The sequence below is a fragment of the Camelus bactrianus genome, chromosome 2, assembly GCF_048773025.1.
Source record: "Camelus bactrianus isolate YW-2024 breed Bactrian camel chromosome 2, ASM4877302v1, whole genome shotgun sequence".
Lineage (NCBI taxonomy): Eukaryota > Metazoa > Chordata > Mammalia > Artiodactyla > Camelidae > Camelus > Camelus bactrianus.
The window spans coordinates 29416138-29440194 of record NC_133540.1 but is presented as its reverse complement, the minus strand read 5'-3'; the positions used below and the strand labels follow the sequence as shown (position 1 = coordinate 29440194).

Genomic DNA, 24057 nt, shown 5'->3' with positions numbered 1-24057 from the left:
CTGTTTCCTCTGCCCGAGCTCCTCCCAGTCCCTTCAGTCTAGCTGATAACTTCCCCTTTGGGGCTATTGACTGTGCTGCTTAAATCACAGCGTTTTCTTTGGGACAGATAGGCGGTAAAGAGTACTAAATGTGTCATCAGCTGCCAGACGGATGAAGAAAGCACTTCCCTGAAATTTAATTCATCATCCATGTCCTGGTTTAAGACTTTCAAGGCTGTGGTAACTCAAGGCTTCAGAGTCAGGGGCACATCTGTGGACACTGGGGAATAAAACGCCTCGTGTTTTGATGCCGAAGCGTGTGCCCAGGGGCTGTCTACTGTGAGCATTCCTGTTGGTTGAAAGAAGAAAGAAAAAAAGTACATTTGGAACATTATCCAACATCTTGAGATTATAAACTGTCTGATGTGCTGATGTTTTATCTGATGATGTCTCGTGGGTCTGCTGGTGGTGAAAGATTTTCCAGATTTGTGAAGTGTGATGAAAGGGCTGGTAGTATCTCATCCTGATTGGCAGAGCTAAAATGTAACTCTTTGACCTTCTGAACTCAAAACTTCTTTTCAAAGCCGTGAAATGTAAATCCACGGTAGCTTCTGACCTTCAACGTTTTCGCTTTTCCCTGGAGCTTTGGTTTTTCTTGGGTATTTAAAACTAGTTAATGGTCTTCAGTACTTTTATACCCTCCTTATTACCCCAGGAATGTGGGGTGGTGACTTCATCTCTGAGCGTAATTGATTTTGTTGACAAAAGCAAAAGAAAAAGCAGGACCAAGCCGTTTTGAAGACCTCCATGCCCTAACAAAATAAATCATCGTAATGAACCTCAGGCTCTGTTTGAGGTCAGTGATTTGTACATTGTAGTTGCTCAGTAAATGGAGGCATTTGGTGGGTAAATGGCTCAGTTGGGCAGAAGCCCACTTTGTGGGGATGGAGGGAGCATTTGCCAAGCAAATCAGCATATAAGTAGGTCAATTGTAAAAACTTCATTTAAATGTAAGCAGCATGTTTGTTCATCTTCAACACCCCCTTATTCGTGAAAGTGAGTCATTAGGAATTCTTCTCCGCATGTTAGGTAACTGGGTGGCGTTAAGACTTAGGGGTTGTGGCTGTGAGCTGACCTGGGCCAGAGCCGGACGTGGGTAGCTCCGTAGTTGGGGCTGGGGAGACGGGCACCTCTCCCACCTTCCAGGCATCCCGGAAATCAGTGATAACCTCACACGGAAAGCCTGCAGGCATGCTTAGCAGGTGGGCATGGCCATGCCACCTGCTGCTCACAATCCAGTAAGCCAGCGCTTTGCTTGAAAGGCTCACTCCTACGGTTGGGATGAGACTCTGCTGGTGTTGGCGGGCCGTGTAGTCAGGGGAGGGGGCAGCGATACTCAGGGGAAGGCACAGGTCCGCAGCTTCCACACAGCCCTGTTCATAGGCGGGAGCTGGCTGCTGCCTCCACCCGGGCACACGAACAGGCGGTGGGTTCTGTTTACCACTGTTCGCCTCTGCTAAGTCACACGTCTCACGCACCGAGACCCCTTTCAGCTGTGCTCAGTGGAAACAAATCTAAGATACGGCTGCAGGTGAGACCACTTTGTGCGCTACCAGCCCCTAGGCGCTGATTCAGATTAGTTGTTCTCATATCTCATTATTAAAACCGAAGTGTTTCAGAGTCTGCTGTCACAAATCCAGTACAAAAGTGTTAAAGCTTCTGTTTTTAAATGGTTGCCTAATTTACACTGACTTTCCTTCTAATCAATGGAACTGATGTTTCTGATACTTAAAAAAAAAAAGCCATAAAAATGATAATGGAAGCAAATCTATTTACAAGTAATATCTAGTATACTGATTTAAAAAATTCTTTGGTACATTTCAGGGGGTATCTTATTAAAGGAAAATTTTTCTTAAGATTTCTATGTGAGGAAAGGCTGTGAATTTACCAACTTATATATTGTTTGACTGAATTATAGGAATGTGACTGTAGTTATGTAATCTGAAAGCATGTTCTAAATATACTACAGTGAGTATTTTAATCAGTGAATCTGGTGTAGGGTGGCACCCCTGAGTTACTTTAATAGCCTTGCAAGACTTCTTTCCCTGAGCTCTTAGAGGAGGTCATAGTGTGAGACTAGCCAAATAGCCCCTGGGCTCTGTAGTCAGACTTGGATTTAGATTTTGAATCCACATTTGCTGTGGTGTTTGGGCAAGTTATATAACCCCTCTGAGCTTTTGGTTTCTTCACAGACCAACAGAGATGGTGATAATATATCTAATTTATGAAAGTACTCATTTTAGGACGTGGCATAAAACAGGCATTCAATAAACTGTAATGAGTGTCTTCTTTCCTTTTCTCACAAAGAGAACATTGTTCTTGGGCTGTAGGTGACTCTCAATGTTTATAGACTGTCGGATGAGTGACGGAGAGAACTTAAATAGGATAACTGAACGATTAATTACAGTTACTGCCAGAAACTTCCTCCACAGAGGTTTTCTTTTTTTTCTTTTGTTGTATATGTAGTTTTCTTTTATATATATATATATATATATATATTTTTTTTTTTAATTGCAGTAGTCAGTTTACAGTGTGTCATTTTTCTGGTGTACAGCACAATGCTTCAGTCATACATGAGCATACATATATTCGTTTTCATAGTCTTTTTCACTGTAAGTTACTACAAGATATTGAATATAGTTCCCTGTGCTATACATTATAAACTTGTTAATCTATTTTATACATAGTAGTTAGTATCTGCAAATCTCGAACTCCCAATTTATCCCTTCCCACCCCCTTCCCCCACTGGTAACCGTGAGTTTGTTTTCTTTGTGAGTCTGTTTCTGTTTCGTAAATAAGTTCATTTGTCAGAGGTTTTCAACCTAAGCTACACATTAGATCTGTGGAGCTTTAACAAATGCTGATGCCTGGGCTCTGCATCCAAGGACTCTTTAATAGGTGGTGCAGCCTGGCGATAGAATTTTTCAGATCTTCCCAGTTGATTCTAATGTACAGCCAGAGCAGAGGACGTCTGCTTTGTAACAACCATACACTGGGGTTTACTCTGCTCTAGAGTTTCAAAGTGTAAGAGGTTGGAGAAAAAACTTCCCTACAAAAGTTCTTGTAGACCAGAGGTTTATTTGCTTGTGCCCAAATTTGGCCCATTGCCTGCTTTTCTAAATAAAGTTTTATTGGAACACAGCCATGCTCATTTGTTTCTGTTTGGCCTCTGGCTGCTTTCAAGCTACAGCAGCAGAGCTGAGTGGCTGTGACGGAGACCAGATGACCCACAAACACTAAACTGCTACTCTCTGGCCCTTTACAGAAAATGTCTCTGACCCCTGCAGTAGGCCACTTAAAAATGGAGTGCCATTTTCCAAGATGCTTTGAGAAAGTCAACTCACCCCACAAGTATATCTGCTGGATTCTGTTCAAGTGCTTCCTTTTATGAAAAACCAGAATGGAGTATGTCCAGCATTATACTCAAGAGTAGCATGAGATAATGCATTGATGGAACCATTTTTGCTTTTTTTTTTTGAGAATTGCCTATTTCTGAATAAAACTTTGTATTTTTAGTACCCCACTTAACACTTCTCTTTAAATTTCAAGTTCTGTAGAAATAGTTAACAATCCACTTATCAAAGAAATTTAATGTAGGACACTCTGACTTTATTTCCTTGCTAAAAAAAAAAAAGGAAATCTGGCATGTTACTGATGATCAGATGTGCTCAGTCAGCCACGAATGCCCTCTTCAGTGATGCTAGCAGTTGAGGGCACTTTATAGCTTTTTCTGCTGTGTTTTAAAGTCTTTTTAAAAAAGTTCTTAGAAGCAGATTCGTGTGCATTTTCCTTCCTTGCTTACTCATAAAAGTGGAACTGCTGCTGCCAGAGAGCAGGTGGGTGGGGCGGCGGTGCAGGCACAGAATGTGCTTGGCAGAATCTTCAGTCTTTTCCATCACCCATCAGGACCTCATCAGGAAATATGTCCCCTCCTCTCCCTACTCCTAAACATAATTGCACCTTTTGGAACCAGTTAGCAATTATGGAAGATGTCTTGAAGGAGCCCAGGTGCTGCCATCCGTGTGCACTTCACTGAGGAGCGTCTGGCTAACATGTGGCATCGGGCCCTGTCTCCGTGCTGTCTCAGCATCCTGGCTGCTGACAGAAGCACAAACACTCGTTAGCATTTTAAGAGATTTTAATACAAAATTTTACTTTGACAATGGAAGTGGCACGGGTTTCATCAGGGATGCCATATTTTAACCTCTCCTCACTTCAGTAAGACACTAATTCTCTTATAGGGAGCAGGGCAATCCATAAATTCTACCTGGTGAATGGTGAGGATTTTGCAATCGTAGCTTCCACTGCGTGTTTCCCTTGTTCTTTTTCTGCATGTCTCTTGGGGCACCCAGGGTGCTTTGCTTTATATTTGACAATTTTAATATTTGCCAGGGATCTGTGCAGAGCTCTTGGTGAATACCCAGCTTTCCGTGGATTCTCGGAGCACCAGGCTTCATTGCCAGGAGGTCACGTGAACTTAATCGCTAGATGTGTGATTCACTGAGCCAAGTGTGTGTCTGTGCCTTAGCAAAGTGGTCCCTCTCACCAGCTTCTTGGTCATTTGTAACCACCAGAACCTTGGAAACCGTATCCTGAAATGCTGAGGTTTCTTGGAAGGATTTTAAGAGTACACACATGCTGCTTCATAAGACTGTAAACTTCCAGGCAGCAGTGGATCTTTGTATCCTTTAAAAATCCAGCACGGATTATTGCTAAGAGAGGAAAGGAAAACTGTCCCTGTGTCTAATCACATTCTATCTCTTGAGCTGTGTTTATTGTGATTCCCTAATTTTTTCATGTTTTCATTTTCTTCGTGAAAGCTTTTTTTTAAAATAAAGGAACATATTTGGATAGGTCACCAGATATGTCACTCCTTAACTCTGTGTGTGTATATATGTTCTTAAATGCTTGGGGTTTAAAGCTTAAATCATTCCATTTGAGAGTATGGAAAAACGCTCTTCTTGGCCGTCATTATTTGCTAAGAAAGCCGCGTTTCTTGATGATTTAGCGATGCCTTCGTCAGGTACAAGTGAAAGTAGCCTTTGACTCGGGCCTGCGCCCTCACCCTCTCCACGAGGCCGCCTCTGAGGCCAAGGCTCTAATCCAGTCGCCGTTCTCTTTCAGTCACTAGAGAGCCAGCCCCCACCACCTGCTCTGTCTCCTGCTCTCTTTCCTGGCTCCTCACCACCTCTGAATCCCAGAACAAACCAGATTTGTAATTGCTGGACTGTACAGGGACTCAGGATAGGTGGGAGTGGGGGGTTTAATCAAAAGAAACACCAGGAGAGTTACAGTGGTTGACAGGAACTCAATAAACACTCCGAGGAGTCACCCATCCGTGTGAAAATGGACAAGGAGGTAAAAGTGCCTGCAGTCGGCCCTTCCAAGGCTTTCTTCTTAGCCGTCGAGTCAGAACACACCCGCTAACTGGCTTACCCTAGTTGTTAGAGAAATGTTACCTGCTTCCAGGAGAGCAGAGCAAGCACGTGGGTGTTGGCGGTGGGGACAAAGGCAGGTCCCCGGACCTCAGCAGTGGCTGTGGGTTGTGCACACCGCATACTTCCCGGGCTCTGAGTGTCGGGAAGGAAGATGGTTCCCGCCCAGTGCCCGGGCGGAACCCAGCCAGCAGTGTCCCAGGGTGGGGGGCTGCCCTGTGCTGGGCTGTGGATTTAGACGTGCAGGTAAGCCGTTCACCGGCCACTGTTGCTCCCAGGCATTGACCACCCCACCTCCCATCCCCTCTCATCCCCATAAGCTATGATTTTTCCATTTATCTTTTCAAATATAATTTCCCCCCAAAATACATTCTTCTTTATTCCATTAAGAATTTGGTTGATATGAATGTAATTTGGATCTTTTACTCCCTTGGGTGACAATTTTCAATCTAGGAAGGGTGGGATTAGAAGAGGAACAGACTTGGAATGAATTATTGAGCAAAAGATCTCATAAAGCCATTGTGCATTCAAAAATTCAAAAACATTTCTCAGCCGCTTCTTTCAAGGCCCTATGCTAGATGTTTTAAGGAAAGATAGGAATAACTAATATTGTGTTAGTGTTACATGTCAGTGACTGTGCTAAATGATTGTACATGCATGAGCTAATTTTAATTCTCTAGAAATCTTTGAGCTAGGTGCTGCTACTGTCCCTTTATTCAGAGCAGAAAATTAAGACTTGGAAAGTTTTAGCAACGTTAAAAAAAAAAAAAAGATTATTGGAGTTAGTATAAGTATAAAATAGGTGGGAAAAAAAAGGTGACAAACAAATTGGGCAGGTGAGTAGGAGGATAAACCATGGCCTGGCTGCCGTGCTGGAGACAGTGGGGTTATTCTGCTGGTAACCAAGATGCAGTGAGGTTTTGGGATCCTAGGGGTGATGCCAGAACTGTCGTTTGGAAATGTTTCTCTGGCAATAATCATAGAATGGGAGAGGCCGTAGGTAAGGAGCCTCGGATGGGGGTGCACACTGAGGAGGACCCGGACGAACGGAGCAGAGAATGTCGTGGTTTTCCTTTCACCTTCCCTTCGTGTCCCCTCTCTGGGCCGCAGTTTTGAAAGCCTTGCTTTTAAAAACATTCTAGCATAAATTCCTGCTGGTTTTGAAGTTGCCTTCAATTTCAGTGGCAAAAAAAAAAAAAAAAAAAAAAAGAGAAAGAGAGAGAGAGAACAAAACCAGCAAAAAAGCTAAATTTTGAAAACCTTTGGTTGGCCACCTTGTAGCTTGAGGAAACTGATTGAACCCTGAGAGGCCGGCTGAACACCGGCGTTTTCATCAGGCTAAGCGTGGCTAGAAAGGGGCGCACACGCACACCCACGTTCCCGCACGACTACACACGCGTCAGAGTGCAGGAGACAGACACTTACAAGAGGCGTGTTTGCCACTCAGGACAGGGGCTCATAAGTGGGTCTCAGCGCTGCTTTTCCTCAGCCCTGGGTGTCCTTAAAGGACATGTTGCTGCTGCTTTTACTGGCCACACAGGTGTGGTTACATGGGATCTGAGAAAACAGCCTAATTTTTACATGCCTTTTGTTCTTGAGACTGATATTTTACCCCAGAACAGCTTCTGGATGATCCTGTTGGAAGGAATTTTTATAAGGATTGGGCTCTCCTGGATTGTACCAAACTCAGCACCTGTGAGGTTCTCTGCTTTACCCAGAGGAAGGGAGTGGACTCAGTGTCTCCAACTTGTGGGCCCTGTGGGAAGGGTGGGTCCCTGCCCTGGAGAGGCTGTGTCCTTGATACTTTCATTGAGCAAGTCTGAATTAGGAACTTGTGCACCAGGCTCCGTGCTACACTCAGGGATGCAGGGATGAGCAAGGCACAGCCACTGTGAGGCAGAAGCTACCAGGATAGCTCAGGCAGAGAGGTGAGCATGAAAACACACTCACACACAGAAATGTCAAAGATGCGTCTCAGTGTTCAGTAAGTCCTTTGACCTTGTAAACTCCTGAAAGGAATAGTTTAAAAAAAAAATGAAGAAGGAAAATTAAAGATGAAAGGGAAAAGATTGAGTTTGAAAGTGTAATAGCCCTTGGAAATGAAGAAAAGATTTCATAAGCCTACAGAATAATAAATAAAATAGAATAAATAAAAATAAATGTATGAACAATGTTCATAATGTGAGTTTTTCAGTTCACCTAAGAAGTAGAAATATTTCTCTATTAGACTGGGAACTTCAGCTTTTTGTTAAGCTGAAACCTACCTCTTAGTTTTATCTTTTGTTTCCCTCTGGTTCCTAGTAAAAAGAAAAATTCCTTATGATGCTCAAGAGTCATTCCCACTCTCTTGGGGGGTAGAGAAGTTTGTTGAGCCAGGGCTGCTCTCTGGATCCTGAATCCCCAGGAGGGTGTGCAGGTGATGCAGTCCTGGACGTGTGGCTGGGAGGAACTCGCCCTCAGCAGGGACCCCAGTGCTCAGCACAGGGGAGGCTGCTGGATCTGGGGGCTCAGCGCTGACATTCTTGGAAATCCCTACAGTCCTAACCCTACTGTGCCGCCATAACTACTTTGTGCATTGATTGTGCCGTGGGTCTCCTTATTGAGATCAGAAGTAACACAGCATCAAGGAAGAGTAGCACTCTGTCAGTTCTGCTACTAATACTAATGGAAAACACTGTGTCTAAGGAAGAACTGTATTGACGGGGTTGTATGTGGGAGAGAGGTGAGCTGAGAAGCAAGGGGGCGCTCCTCTGTGTCTGTGTCATTATATTTGTACAGTCGGACAGCACTTTCTCTCCTCTAAGGATTAACCAGCTAGAGATGTGTAAGCGTATCCTGATAAGTAACGTGCGCTCTCTTCTTCAGCAGACGTCTGCACATGGCAGATCTTCTTCCAATGTAAATGGTGGACCTGAACTTGATCGTTGCATGAGTCCTGAAGGTAGTTCTCAACCTGATGATTACTTTTATAAAGGAAGCCATTCACGTGAACTTGGCGGCCACCCAAAATCCACTTGTGCTAAATTACGATCTCCCTAAACAGGGATGTGATCATGTCACTAGTTCGTCTGTTTAGCCTCAGTGGGCAGGGGTCACATCAAGATACACAGAATCTCACTGTTAATGAAACTATCCCAATTTCAAATCTTAGTCTTGGGTTTCCTTTATTTTTCCTTAGTGGCAATCTGCTCATGATTCCTAAATGTAGACTGTGTTTTTTCTTAGATAACTAATAAATGGGTTTCTGTGATGTCTGCTGTGTTCTGGGCACTGGAGATACATTGTGAAAAGTAGTTAGTCTTAACTACTTCCTCCTCTTTTTTGAGAAGACTTTGAGCCAGGAATTAGCCTTAACAAAGCATCTTAACTGGCCAGAGTTTTCTTTACTAGAAAATCTTGAGGAGAAAATTTCTAAGATTAAGTCCCCACCATCGTCCCCTTCCCCTTTCCCCAGAGTTGACAAAAAAGTTTACAAAGTTTTAGTTAGACTTCCCTTTTACCCAAAGCTAATCACTTACTTTTCAGCTGATATTTCAGGATTTTTTAGGTTTATTGACTATGTTGGTTTCTGATTCCAACCAACAAGGCAAAAGGAAATTGATGATTTAGGTGTTCTATTCAGAAAATACACTCAGATTTTCCTTAGTTTTACCATAGCTTTAGAAATAAATGTGTTGTGATTTATTATTTTACAAATATGTAGGAATCAGGATGAAATGTTGATGTGTTCATTAGACTTTGCATTTATCCTTTTTTGCAGGTGTGAATGGAAACAGGTGCTCTGAATCGTCGACTCTTCTGGAGAAATACAAAATTGGGAAGGTTATTGGTGACGGCAATTTTGCAGTAGTCAAAGAGTGCATGGACAGGTGCGTGGATAGTGAGGATAACCATTTGTTCACCAACACGTACATTCCTCCCTGGGAGTTTATTCTGAGTGAATAAAAGGCCTTCTGAAAGAGTGTATACTTGGGACCAGTAATTTTGCATCCCCACAAGAAACTTAACAGGGAAAAATATATGCATACATATAGAGTATAAACCTGCCTTGTGCTTTGAGAGGTATATCAAGTCTCATCCATATGCTAGAGAAAAATGGGAAAGAATAAGATTCATTTTTAAAAAAATCTCCTGTAGCACTTAGCTGTGCAGCTCAGGCTCTGGTCTCAGTGCTGTACTTGTATTAATTCATTTAATCCCCCTAACCGCCCTCTCAGCTGATAATTAACTACATATCATCACTAGTTCAGGATACATGAGCTCTGTCTTTATAAGATCAGAATCAGCCAACTTTTGCCAATATTAAAATTACATTTTTGCTTGCCCAGTTTTATTTTGTTTAAGGTCCTAAATCCTCAAATGGTAAGAAATCCATTCTTTTACATTCCGGACCTTTTGTAAACAGTATTAAAACTGAAAAAGACTGAGATGAGAGTCTTTGTGTGTTTAGGCTGCTAGCCTCACTGTTCTAAGTGGTAATTTTTATTGTCAGTGGGGAATTTTCTGGAAAGTTCTGGTGAAAAAAAAAAACTACAGTTTTTTGTGTTTTGCTGCATCACCAGGGAAGCTTTACCGCTGCCTGTGCGCTGCACAGAGTAGCTCCGTGTTCTCTAAGCCCTTCTGTTTAGCTCTGGTACATAGATTGCCACCCAGGTAACAAGGGTGTAAGTATGACTTCTAAAGACTTGTTAGAAATCCGAGGCAGTGTTTGGTTTATATTATGGGAAAGCAATTTAAATGAAAGTTATTCGTCCAAGGTAAGCCTCATCGGCGTGTGCTGTGACCACCTGGCGAAAGCAGCTAGCAAGTGAGAGAGCTAACGTATTGCAAGAAAACCACCGTGTTCTTTCATGAACTGCTTTCCTATTCTAAAGGATGTATTTTTGACATATTCAGATTAAATTATGTTAAAGGTGATTAAAAGTTAAACAACAATATCAAGATTCTCATGTCCAAGTAAATGATGTCTCCAGTACCAGATACAGGTGTTTAAAGGTGTGGATGAGATGGTACCAGATCCTCACTGGAGTTTTGGCTGGGAAATAGATGAAAATCTAGGGACTTTTCAGTTTTGAATTATGGGCTACTTCGTGACTAATGGATTCATGTAAAGACATTGAAAAATGAAAATGTCCGTGACCTTGGCTCATTTTTCTTAATTTTATTCTGTCTTTTAAGAGAACTATTTTTGAGATTTAAGTATGGAAAAATAGCTTCTTGTCCAGCTCTGATACAACAGAGTTTAAATACTTTAAGTATGTGAGTTGCTTTAAAATATGATTAATATTTATAAAAGGAGGTTGACAGCATGGCTTTGTGGGTTTTTTAAAAATCTTTTTTGGGTATTTTTCTCCCTGACCCCAGTCAGCATCATGTCTGATGTACAGAGGAGGAAGGCAGCCTTTCTTCCCCGAGTCTGTGCTGTAGAGGAAACCAGGAAGGTTGGTGTCTTTGATTCATGTCTTTAAAACGGCCTTCCTCTGATCATTCCACAGGTCCACTGGAAAGGAGTTTGCCCTAAAGATTATAGACAAAGCCAAATGTTGTGGAAAGGTATAGTATACATAACTGTTTTGTAAAAGAAACTGAAAAAGACTTGGAGATGTTTGCTGTGGTGAAGGAATTTAAGTGGTGATTTGACGAGATTGTAACAGGAACAGACTGCTGACTACAGTGTGGGAAACATTTATCAAGCTTTTTTTACCCCCTGCTATTTTTCAGAAACCTTAATCCTTAAACAGTAAATTGATTTTATCTTTGTCCTAATGAAGGAAAAATACAAGTTCTCTTCTCCAGGAGATGCCTATTTTAAAAGTCAGCAACACACAAAAGCTATGTCGAGGACTTTGAGAGGTCTGAGACTGGACCCTACTTTCAAACTGACAAATTAGCCTACCCGGTTTGTGGATGTGGCAGAAGACGCAGTTTCCTGGGTCAGAGACAAAAAAAAACCTTATTACTCATAGTGTAGCTGGAAATAGGAGCTAGCCCCATGCTTGCTCTGGTTCTCCTTAATTCCAAAGGTCCACAGAAGTGATGCGAAGAGGCCCCACTGGATGCTGTCACACAGTAGGCTTTTGTCACAGCAGGCGATCCCCAAGCTTAGGAACCCCCCAATCTTATGAGGAGGACACTAGCAAACCTACCCCAGAGAAGAACATTATTCTTACTATCATGTTCAGGAAACAAATCTGCCCTCCGCCCCGAGGGAGACCCTGTCTCTGCGTTCCAAGGGTGTTTGCTATACAGACATCCTCCAAGAGAGCTTGAAACAACAGCTGATGCAGGGTGTGCAGGAACACCAGGGACTGTCTCCCCAGATGGATGAACTTTACTCTGTGTCCCAGTGTCAAGATGGGGCTGGGAAGAGATCAAATGACGGAATGCTGCTAGATTTTTACTGATATTTTAAGTATGTTCAAAAAGATAAGTATTTCATAACAGGGACGACAAAGACCTTTTTAGATTCCTTTCTGGTAGGTAGCGTTGCAGTTCAGAGAGCAGGCTTTAGACCTCACAGTCTGCCACTGGGCTCCTAGCATGCGAGGTGCCAGGCACTTGAAAGGTGGCCAGTCTGAGTTGAAACACAAAGCAGATGTTGAAGATTTAATGCTAAAAGAACAAACAATACCTCATTAATATTTTTCATATTTGATTACATGTTGAAGTGATACTATTTTGGACATATTGGGCTAAGTAAGCTTTATGACTTTATCTGCTTTTTATATTTTTTTTAGCATGGCTGTTAGAAAATTCATATTTACGTTTGTGGATCACATTATATTTCTGTTGAACAGTACTGCTCTAGAGCCAGATTGTATAAAGTGTAATCTGGGCTCTGCTTCTTTTTGCTGTGTGACCTTGGAAAAATTACATAACCCCTCTGTGCTTCTGTTTCTTCCTGTAAAATGCAGTTATTAACGATACCTAAGACATAAGGGTGTTATGCATGTTAATTGAATTAAGCTATAGAAAACATGTAGAAAAGTACTGGTATATAATAAGAATTTAGCACATGTTAACTGTTAATATTATTAATATGCCAAAGGAATTCAGAATGATATAAATAGTAGGATTTGATGTGATAGTAGTGATTTTATATTTATGGAACTCCTAAAGCTTTTCTTCCACACATCTACTAAACTGTGTATTTTTAACAGAAAACTTAAAATATTATGGTAAAGTTTCAGAAAAATCTTCTCAGAGCCCCAGAATGGAACAGTCCAAGAGGCAAATTTGTCAGACGCTTTTTTTTTTTTTTTTTTACTATGCTGTGACAGGTAGTGAAGCAGTCTGTACAAAAAGTTCCCCCTCTTTTCTTTGAATAAGGTTTTTCTAAATTTAATTTTCTTTAAATAATTCTATGTGTTTTAACTTACTGTGCTAACCATATTATTAAATTTTTAACTGCAAAGCCTTTCCCCATATGTAAGTAGGTGTTACTTTTTGTATCTGATGTTTAAGCAGAATGTATCATAATTCGGGGAAGCCAAGGTCTAAACAGCTGCATTAAAGTATTTTTTCAAAAAAGTTTTAAAATAATTGCTATGGTAGAGATATTGCTTACCTGATTGAAATTTAAGCAACTGTTTCAGTAGTTAGAAAAAAAATAAGATCTTTATGCAGAAAAATTCAGTCTGGTACACTAAGTACTGAGGCGAGTGAATAGGTCACTTCAAACATTTGGAACTTGTTTTTCCTTGTTATTGAATGTCATTGTATTTTTTTATAATTCAGGATGATATTCTTGTTTCCATTCTTACATTTTACTTATTTGAACAGCTATTTCTACACTGACTATATAAAGTAATTTTAAAACTTTTTGTAATTGAAGTATGGTTGATTTACAATATTGTCTTAGTTTCAGGTGTACAGCAAAGTGATTCAGTTATTTTTTTCAGATTATATTTTATTTTTAGGTTATGACAAGATGTTGAATATAATTCCCCATGCTGTAAAGTAAATCCTTATTGTTTATCTATTTTATGTATAGTAGTTTGGGTATGTTAATCCCGTACTTGATTTGTTTCAAAGGAGTAGATTTTCCCACTAAATTTTATATTTAGAAAAAAATGATATAGAGAATTTTTTTTTTAAGCAAAAATCTGGGGAAAGGCATTCAGCCACTCTTGTGGGGTATTGTTTGTCACCTTTGCTTTGTGGGTTGTACACGGAAAAGTAATAATGCTAAAAATAGTATCTGCCATTTATTAAAATGTGTTATCTGTCCAGGCCTGGACATGTAGCAACTTTGCATATTACCTTTAATAACTTGAAAAACAGATGTACCAATTTTGCAGAGAAAGAAATAGATTCAGATTGAATAGCTTCCCAAAAGTCACACAGAGGCAGAGTCGTGATTGGAATTTGGGGCTAGTTGGTTGTACAGCCAGTCTACACATTCCCTTTCCAAGTTCAGTTTATGCATTCGTTCGTGTAATAAGAACCTGGGGGGAAAATTCTTGACCCTTGGCCTTCTGTTTGCTTTTCTGTAATATATATGAGCATTATTAGATTAATTCACTCACTTACCTAACATCTGTTGTGTGTGCAAGATACTGTGCTAGGAAGAAGGTAATTTAACATGTAAATTAATACCAGTTCTGCAAAGAGTGTTGTGGGAGTTCAGGGGAAGCAGAGGAGAGAGAAGTGGGTGATCGGTGGAGATGCCTCAGAGCAGATGCACTTGAGCTGGACCTGAGCAGCGGGTAGGATTCGAACAGTGATGACAGAAAAGCCTCCCAGGCAGCCAGCGCAGCCTGAGCAGAGGCCCAGAAGCACGTTGGGCTCTTCTGAGTAGATTTTTGGCAAAATTCACCTTGGGGCCGTATTTATGGAGGCTTTTGAGAAGGCTGTGGTGTTTGTAAGTTTAAGAATTCTTCCATGTCTAATTTACTAAACCATATTCATTCTAAATAAATATTCATTGAATTCCCATAAGCCCTGAGCTTTCCATTGTGGTGCTTAGAAGTGGCCCTTCCTTCTCTTCCCCCAGGTCCAGGTCCGTTATCCACATGTTACAGGAGGATGTAAATCTAAATGTATATTGTATGAGTTTCCTGAGGCTGTTGGAAAAAGTTACCACATACTTGGTGGCTTGCAGCGGAAACTTATTTTCTCACAGTTCTGGGGACTGAGAGTCTGAAATCCACAGCCCTCCTCTGAAGGCTTTAGGAAAGAATCTGTTCCTTGACTCTAATTAGCTTCTGGTGGTTGACAGTATTCCCTGTGCTTGTGGCCACATCACCCCAAACTCTGTTTCCATCTTCACATAGCCTTCTCTTCCGTGTGTTTATTTTTCCTCTTCTGTGTGTGAAGTCTCCCTCTGCCTCTGTCTCATAAAGACAGCTGTGGTGGCACCCAGATAATCCACAGCTACCTCTTTGTTGCAGAATCGTTAATCACATCTCCAAAGACATTTTCTTCTTTCCAAATATAGTTACCAGTTCCAGGCATTAGGAGTTCATAATGTCACATGGCTATTATTCAACCCACCACATTCGTCTACCACCGAAGTGACGTACAGTGACTTGAATCTCCGATCTCCCTTACTGTATTATCCTCAGTGGTACTCACTCCACAATATAGATACCAGCTGTAAAGCCACTGTGACCAAGAGCAGTGCGTGATGTGTTTATGCATTCACCTACTCAAGCACCTCAGAACGAGCTGTGCTAGTGTGAGAGAGCGAGGTAAACCAAAACCTCCACGGCAGCAGGGTGAGAGCGGTGGTTGGAGCAAGCTCAGGGGGCAGTGAGAACAAATTAGAGGGTTGAGCAGCTGTGGTGGAGCAGGGGCGGGCTACCTGGAGGAGGTGAGATCCCATGTGATCCTGAGGAATAAATAGGAGTTCACTAAGAAGTAGGGGAAGAAAGTTCCAGACAGAACTGCCTGTGCCAGTGCCTGGAGGGCTGGGTGAGAGATGTGTGAAAGGGACAGAGAAGAGGGAATGGATGTAGGCTATTGAGCAGGCAGTCCTCGCAGGGGCTGGCGACTGGCTGGCTATGCAGGAGGATGCAGGATCGAGGGCCAGGGTGCAAATCCGTCTGCTCTGGGCAGCCAGCTTCACTCAATGAGACAGAGGACACAGTGGGGAAGGACTGTTCTGCGGGGCTGGGAAGGGTGGAGACAGGATGCTTCGTTTGGTTTAGGAGAGTTGTTTATTCCCCAAATCCATTTCTCTCTGGTCCTGTCTGTCTGTCTCTCTCTTGTACATTAAAAACCACCGTGGCCGAGGATCGGGCGGTTTCCGATGCCAAGTGAGCCGTTTCTTTGTCATTTACTCTCACACGAAACCCTGGAACACCGCCATGAAATGATTCATGTGTAAATTATTTGGAGTTAGAATCATGAATCACTTAACATAAATAATGGCAGATGACTGAATAATGTAAGTCCACTGCAGTTTGAGACAAAAGTGATGTTCATATCGTATTTAGAAATAACTCCTGGAAAATGTAATCTAGAGAGCATTTTTTACATATTAGAAGCAGATAGCATATGGGTTGCATAAGAAAGAGAACATTTGTAAGGATTTTTTTGTGCACTGTTTTGCTTCTGAGGTTGGTTTAGTTCAAAAAGTGGATTTGTTCCTTCAAAGACGTTTTTACAGGCGTCCTCAGAGGTTGGGAAACAAAGGCTAATAGCTCCCATGTCCCAACAAAAACCTTCACTGTGTGTGGAGAATGCTAGCCGTTGTTGACTAGCATGCAGTAAGCCGAGATGATAAATACTGGAGGAGAAAATGTTGCTGCAATATTTGCTTAATACTGGTAATGCACCACTGCCGGGGGCCCTGGGATGAGTTCCCCAGGCTTCCCAGAAGACTCTCTGTTGTGCCTCTTCATGGAAAAGAGAAGTGTCGTCTCTGCACCGGGTGGACTCCTTATCTTGGCTCCAGCGTGAGAGAGTTCTTGGGGCACTGGCAATGGGGAGTATTTTGTGTATGTTGCTTGAAATTGGCATCACAAAGTCCCTGAATAGAGGTAAATTTTTAGACTCTTCCGACTTTGAGGGAAATGGGGATGGGGCAGGAGAACTGAAGTGAGAGATCCATTTAGCTTAAAAAATGAAACACCGTTAGCAAATTTTACAGAGCATTTCTTAAATTCCAAACAGTTCGTTATAACAGTTAATGAGGATCAACAAATGTGACATTACTGAGAGATTTTAATGTTGCAAAGTAGAATAGAGCATTAGTTGTTCATGATTCATGAGTTGGCGTATTGAGAATAGTTCCTTAATGCTGTGAGTAAACATTTGGCTATAATGCTGTCCCAACCACATCACTCACCAGGACTGATAAACAGGTGGTGTTTTCAGAGAATTGATTAGAGTTAAAAGGAGAATAGTGGGCCCCACGGTACTGTATGTGTCCTGAGTTCTGAAATGCAAGATGATAAAGAATGTCCATCTGGTGAACGATTTTGTACCCAGTCATAGAGGAGGAAAGTTTCTTTTTCATGAATTTCAACATGAAATTCAGTTTACACTGGTAATAGTTTAAAAACTAAAAATGTTTGTAATGCTAGAGGTTGTGTCCCATAAGCATGCCAAATTTCCCTATGTGCCTGCCTGGTCTTTATTTCTGAGTGTTTACTGAAATGAAAAAGTGGTTCCAGCTGAACCACAGCACAGTGTGGCGTACCCAAGCCTTCTCAGCATCACGGCGTCACAGCCTCTTAAGGTGCTGGGAGTATTGAAGACACAAGGAGGGAGCGTGCGCAGAGCACACTGAGAGGGCACCCCGAGCCCTTTCGAGGGACGCTTTGCAGGATGCCTTCCTTTTTGTTAGTTACAATGAAATATCACCCTGGCTTGTCCTGTTGCTGTGGAAACCCACTGGGCCAGGGTTTGGTTTGTCTCAGTTCCTTCAGCATCACATCTACAGACAATGTTGTCCTCCGGGACACAGGGATAGAGCAGAGGGTTCTGTAATTTCTGATCCATCTCTCTAAACCCCTTTTTTTTTTTTGACAGGAACATCTGATTGAGAATGAAGTGTCGATACTGCGCAGAGTGAAGCATCCAAATATCATCATGCTGGTTGAGGAGATGGAAACGGCCACTGAGCTCTTTCTGGTGATGGAATTGGTCAAAGTAAGAGGACGGAGAGGTTTCAAGAGAGTTCATCAATGCCAGGTCCCACGACTTGCAATATTCTTGCAGGACCTAGTTGGAAAAGTGTTTTGCCACCTTGAAACTTTCGTTACTTATAATCATCAATTTTAGTGGCACTCGTGTCATTTTTTTCATCTATTCCAGGCCGATGAACCTTCTTTGTTACCTTCCTAGGATGGCCACTGTTGATGTCTTGCTGTGTCCTTTTATGTGTCCTGTAGGGTGGAGATCTCTTTGATGCCATCACCTCTTCAACCAAGTACACCGAGAGAGATGGCAGTGCCATGGTGTACAACCTGGCCAGCGCCCTCAGGTACCTCCACGCCCTCAGCATCGTGCACAGAGACATCAAGCCAGAGAACCTCTTGGTATGTCACCTCTGCCTTTTCTGTTCAGCTCATGGCTCTCTTCTGGGAAAGTGACAGTAATCACATGCAAACAGTCATGCACCCATCCTGCAAATAAGGGACTGAGAGAATTTAAATCTAGCAGATCAGCCTGACTTAAGTCAAAGGCCATAAAATGTTAATGGGTTTCTTGAATTGATCTGCATTTACTGTTTACCAGACGTTAGAAAAATTGTTTACCTTTATGTTTTGATTGATGGTACTGACTAAAGAAAGGTGAGCAGGAGAATTATTTTATGAGGCAAAATATTCTGAAGAGTAAATTGGAGACAGAATTAGAGGTTTCTAGGAGACAGAAGTAGAACACGGGGGCTCATTTCTATGCAGGAAATAATCTAGTCCAGTCATCTCAGTTTTACAGATATGGACATTGAGACCCAGAGATACTAGTTTTTCTTGCTTAAATGTCTCATTTGTCCTGTTGTTCTACCAAGGAAAGTCTCATTCCATTATGACACCCAGCTTCGTAGTCTGGTCCCAGTTTACCTTTCCAGCCTCTTGTCCTGTCCCCTCTCTTCTCTACCCATCTGGTGAGCATGGTACTCACCTTCAAACCATATTTAACTCCCCTCATGGTGGCCTTCAAAACCAAACACAGCTTGCTAATTGGGCCAGTCCTCATGTCTACCTTGTAGAGGAATTTTAGAGGTGATTTGGGTGGTCTGCAGACACATCCCCCCAACACACACAGGAAAGCTGGTTTCTCTGGTCCCACCTTTCAGGGCTGGGTACCATCATCATCATCATCATCATCATCACCATCATCATCATCATCATCACTGCTTGGGAGGTGAGCTTATCTGCGTTTTCCATATCATGTTAATCCAAACACAGGTTTCCCCAGGCCTTGGAGTTGGTGAAGACTTGACTTTGTCAGCAGCATTACACCTCATTGCTAGTGTCCATGCCGGTCTCTGTTTGCAGCTGCAGCACGGCACATCTTGTAAGACGCTGAGCAAGGCCTGTCTTCCTGACATCACCCCAGACGCCCTGGGGAGAGTCAGTCGTGGCCTCCTCTGGCTTCTGCTGCACTTGCCATGGTGCAGGGTGGTTTTATCATCTCCTTGTCTGTTGTCTTCTGCAGGTTGTCAGCACCATTAGAGACAAGGTTTATGTCCCCACTACCTTTATATCCCAGGGCCTTGGACAGTGCCAAGTAAGCACACAGCCGGTGTGGAGTATACGGGCTGGTGCCCGACCACTGATGGGCATGGGGCTGGCAGCCGCTGGCACCCACACATGCGTCTCCACAGCCTGCCCTGTGCTTGCGACACACAAACAGTAGTCGAGCAGAATATGCACTGATGGATAGGCTTGGGGGCCATCCTTGGACTTCCTGCTAATTCAGAGTATCCGTTTCCCCTTTTGGTCATACAATTCGATCATTTCTGAGTGTCAACTTCCAAGTATGTGAGATTTTTTTTTACTGTTTTCTGCCTTGAGGGAACGCATTTCACGTCTATGTGTTCCTATCAGGAGACAAACACTCCTGCGCGGTAAAACAGGATGTACTGTTGGACTCGGTTTTATGAACTGCAAGAGGGATGGAGACAGCTGTAAAGCAGGCCTTGGGGAGGAGGTGAGGACATGGTGTTCCTTCTCAAAACAGGCTTCTCTTCCCTTGTGACACTGCGGTGTCTGCTAGCCCGGGCCCCTCACCACTGCCGGCGTGGGCCGGGGGCTTCATGGGCCCAGGTGACAGGGCTTCCCCCAGACATTCACAAGGACGCCCTGCTCCCCACGGCCCCCGTCACCCCAGAGGCTGCAGCTACTGATGTTCCCATACTTTCTGGGCCCAGGGGTCCCCAGGAACCATTGGTTGCCATGGAGCCAGCCCATCCCAGCGGCAGCTCTGACTGCCGAGGCCCAGTGAGCAGGGGACGGAGGGAGTAGTCAGCTTCCCTGTGAACCTGGCAGCGCCCGCTTCCCAGCTCAGATCCTACTCTCACCTCCCATTGCTCTTTTCCACCCTCATTGTCTCAATGTGCGTAAAACCTCAGAATCTGATGCCACATCCTTTTCTCGTTACACGTCAAGAGAAGATTCAGTAGTGGGGATTGATGTATCCAACGTGATACGTCTCAGGATGTAGGCAGGGAATTGAGATCGGGTGTCTCCTCTAGTGTCACCTGCCCTAGGTGAGTGTCCGCCCCGCTCCAGGACCTGGTCCTGCCCCATTGTGCTGCCTAAAGGGAAGAAGGAAGACGATAATAAAACTAATGTCTGGTTGAGGCTAATGTGTGGCATGAAAGGGCCGAGGTGTCAGGCTGTGCAAACCCTTGACGGCACCTGTCTTAGTATGTGTCTGCCGTTGGAACCTACCTGGGCCCCTCAGCAGGTGCTAGACATGGTCAGCAAGTTGGCGTTGCCCCGAATGAGAAAGTGCCATTGAGACGCTCAGAGTAACCACGTGGAGTGACCCGTCAGCCTCTTGCAACTCTAAAAAGAATTCAGTCTCTAAACACCAGAGCATTCAGACATCTGATTTGCATCCCCTTCTCTGGCGGCAGTGCTGTAATTCAGAGTCCTGCTGGCGGAGACGGACGGGTCAGGGAGCACAGGGGTGGCCCTCAGTGCGGTGAGTTACAGCCTGGGGCTGCCCTGTCAGCGGTAACCAGGAGAGCCTGGTGATAAATTCCGCATCTCCAGGAGTTCTGGGGACAGGGAGACAAGAGGGCTGGTTTCTCATATTTGAAGTCGTCCTAAATCAGGACATGGACATTTTATTTAGAGAACAGCATGCAGCGTTCACTTTGTCCGTGGAATCTGCATTCCTCACGGTTTTCAGTTTTGCATTGTCAGAGCAATTGCGGACAGCGTCTCCCAGCTTGGGGTGTGGGGGGGCAGGGGTTGGAGCACCGCAGGGCTGGGCTTCTCCCAGGGGGGCTTGTTCAAACCCCACACAGGGTCTGCATACAGTGCAGCTTTTCAGACCTGGAATCTGTTGCAGAACAGTGCAGGTTGGAATCCCACTTGGCTCCCTACTAGTAACGTGAGTTTTCTGAGCCTCAGTTTCCTCATCTGTAAAATGGAGTAACTTCCCAGTTGCTCAGCAGGGTGACTGTAGAAGTGTGATGAGACAGTATTTGGGAGAAGGCTGGAATCTCCAGAGTCCTGTGAGGATGTCCATTACTGGGGAGAACTGAACTCTGCCAGAACAGGAGGCCTTTGGAGGCCCTGCGCACTGTTTCACCTCTTTCTTAAAATCAGTCTTTCAGAGTAAAGCCGTGTGTGTCAGTGCCAGTCTCGTAGAGCAGTGTCATAAATGTGTGCATATGTATAGATTTATTGATGTATATATATTTTCCCTGCTTTGAAGAGAATCTCCAGCTAAGATTTGAAATTTACTCCTATTCTGTTTCACATGTTTGCGTCTGTGTCTAGCATTGGGGAGCGATGAATCAGATAAAATAGTCTTATTATTTCAGGCTTGTCTGCCCCTTATGACACTTCCCTTTTGATGTTTAGCCAAGGAGTACCACTTGCCCAAACATAATTCAGCGATTATAGGCCGTTCTGTGCATTTCTATTTATGTTCCTGCATCTGACTCTGAATTCCTTATAGCGGATGTGAAGAATGGGACTGCTGGGGCTTCTGAGTATCCGACAACAAACCTTGAACACCCCTAGGCATCTCTAAACTGGATGTCTAAAGTAAACATTTAAAAAATGTGCCTAATGAGTGTATTTTAAAGTTGTAAAAACAAAATGACATTAACAAAACTTTTTTTCTACTCTCATGATACAGACATTTAGAATTATAATATTGCTTATAATGTTCTTATCACTGTGGTGACTTGGGGGATTTCTAAAGTCTGGGTTTCAGTAAATGCATCATAAATTCTAACTGTAATTCAGATTGCTCTCGTTTATGTTTACGTTAAACATAATGGATGGAAAGTCACCCTAAGACTAAGCGTGACTAAAGAACCTGGTTTCTGTTGCTTTAGGCTAAATCATTAGTCGCTTTGAACATGCTTCTGCTGAGTTGTGGGCTGACTCAGAAAGATAAATATCTGTGTGCGGGACTCAAAATCCTCACCACTAGTCCTGTGAAGCTTGACAGTCATAAAGATGCCAGCGGGGTGTGTGTATTTAGTACACAAAATGGAAGCAGTTATTAAGATACTAAGGTGAAAAATCTTCCTCTTAAACTGCTGACATCACCACAGGCAAGGAAGGTTTTCAGTGTCATCCTTTAGGAAAGGTCTGTGAAGATCCCGGATGGCTGGCTTGGGGGAGGCCTGATGAGTTTATAAACCACGCCCCCTCATGAAGTCCCAGACTCAGGGCTGGTGCTGTGAATGTGCTATCTTGAGATAACATGATTTTCTAAATTTTTCTCTTCCTTTAGTAAGTAGTGGTTTAGGTGAAAATCTGGTTTGGTTCATAGTAAAATGCAAGGAAACACAAGTGAAATATGTCTAAAATGTAAAAATAGAGGAAAGATAGGATGTGAGTACAGGTTAGGTTTCTGCCCAAATTTGGTGTTTTCAGACCACACAGTCAAATCCCAGTTATGCTCCATGCACACTCGTTTGCTTCTGAAACCTTCCATTTAAAATGTAACTTTCAGACTTTTATCCCATAAGGAAAGTTTGCTTATGTATAAAATTAGTTTTTCCAAATTATGAAGACAGTACATGTTCATTGTAAATATTTTAGAAACTACTGAAAAGTAAAAGAAGAAAATTCTTTATACTTTAATCCTAATTTAATTTAATCCTAATTAATTAAATTAAATTAAATTTTAATAATCCATAATGCTACCACCTAGACATAAACTTAACATTTGGAGGTATTACAGTATATACAATTTTGAATATAGTAAATGTTTTATGTAATATAGTAAATGTTTCATGTAATATAGTAAATGTTTCTCATATGATTAATATTTACTTGAAATGTGCTTGTTAGTGACTGTATAATATTTCATGATAGGAATTTGCCATGATTTATTAAGTCATTGCCCTGTTGGCCATTTATGTGGCTTCCAGTTTTTAAAAACAGAGGTGAATTCTGAGATTGGCATTCCTGTGCATAACCTTTGGCTCCATCTCAGTTCCCTCAAAGTAGGTTCTTAGGAGTAGATTTACAGGATCAAAGGTTATAAAGGATGTTAAGAAATTTACATGATGCTGGAATGCTTTTTAGAAAGGGTCGCTTCAGTGTAAGCAAAACACTCACATCTCCCCCAGCGCTGGTAAACCTTTTCCAGTATGATGCTTACCTGACTAGTGAGCCAGTCCTTCTGGGGAAGGAGGGAATGTTCCTCCAGCCCTGATCTGAGCTTCATCTCATCCTCACACCAACCCCACGGGCCAGGGACTAGGGGCATCCATCCCATCTCACAGATGAAGAAATGTGCCCGGGGAGGGTGAGGGACTTTCACAGGTCACAGAACACGGGTGGAGGGGTTGGTTAGGCAAGTTCAGGCTGTCTGATCCTAGGGGTCATTTTCCTTTTAAATTTCTAAGGTTCTCCTCTATGAGATATTTATATTCATGATTGTATAGAGAATTAGTCCTGATTTTATCTTCTAAACTAAACATGTAAATTGGAGAGCACCTAGTCCATCAGTGGGCACTTCATAAACACCAGTTCTGAGGCTCTCAAGTGCCTCCCTCACAGCACACAGTCAAGCTCAGTTTCCTGCCTCCGGGCTCGGAGGCCCCTCAGGCCACACCAGGTAGGCAACCGCCTCTCCCCCTCAGCACGACACGTGTTCATTACACTCCTACGTTAGGAACTTTTTGCAAAGGTGGAGATGTGTTTTTCAAATTTCGCACAACATAACGCCATTTGCAGCAACATGGATGCTCCTGGAGAATGTCATTCTAGGTGAAGTAAGCCAGAAAGAGAAAGAAAAATACCATATGAGATCGCTCATATGTGGAATCTAAAAAACAAAAACAAAAACAAAACAAAACAAAGAAACAAAGCATAAATACAAAACAGAAACAGACTCATAGACATAGAATACAAACTTGTGGTTGCCAAGGGGGCGGACGGTGGGAAGGGATAGATGGGATTTCAAAAATGTAGAATAGATAAAC

At 42.9% G+C, this 24057-nt stretch overlaps 1 protein-coding gene across 15 annotated transcripts in view; it reads left to right on the top strand.

Annotated features, from left to right (window-relative positions):
- Positions 1-24057, top strand: part of DCLK2 (doublecortin like kinase 2) — a 136195-nt gene that overhangs the window by 98476 nt on the left and 13662 nt on the right. For 11 of the 15 annotated variants that reach the window (XR_012511483.1, XR_012511484.1, XR_012511477.1 and 8 more), the window contains 5 exons: positions 8343-8415; positions 9235-9343; positions 10970-11027; positions 17454-17573; positions 17816-17962. Coding sequence is in view for 11 of the 15 variants with exons in the window: in XM_074377497.1 (XP_074233598.1) it covers positions 8343-8415; positions 9235-9343; positions 10970-11027; positions 17454-17573; positions 17816-17962 (507 nt within the window). In the remaining 4 variants the exon portion in view is untranslated. Of the gene's footprint in view, positions 1-8339; positions 8416-9234; positions 9344-10969; positions 11028-17453; positions 17574-17815; positions 17963-24057 lie in introns of all 15 variants that reach the window. The other 4 variants (XM_074377505.1, XM_074377484.1, XM_074377545.1 and 1 more) reach the window with 1 other exon arrangement.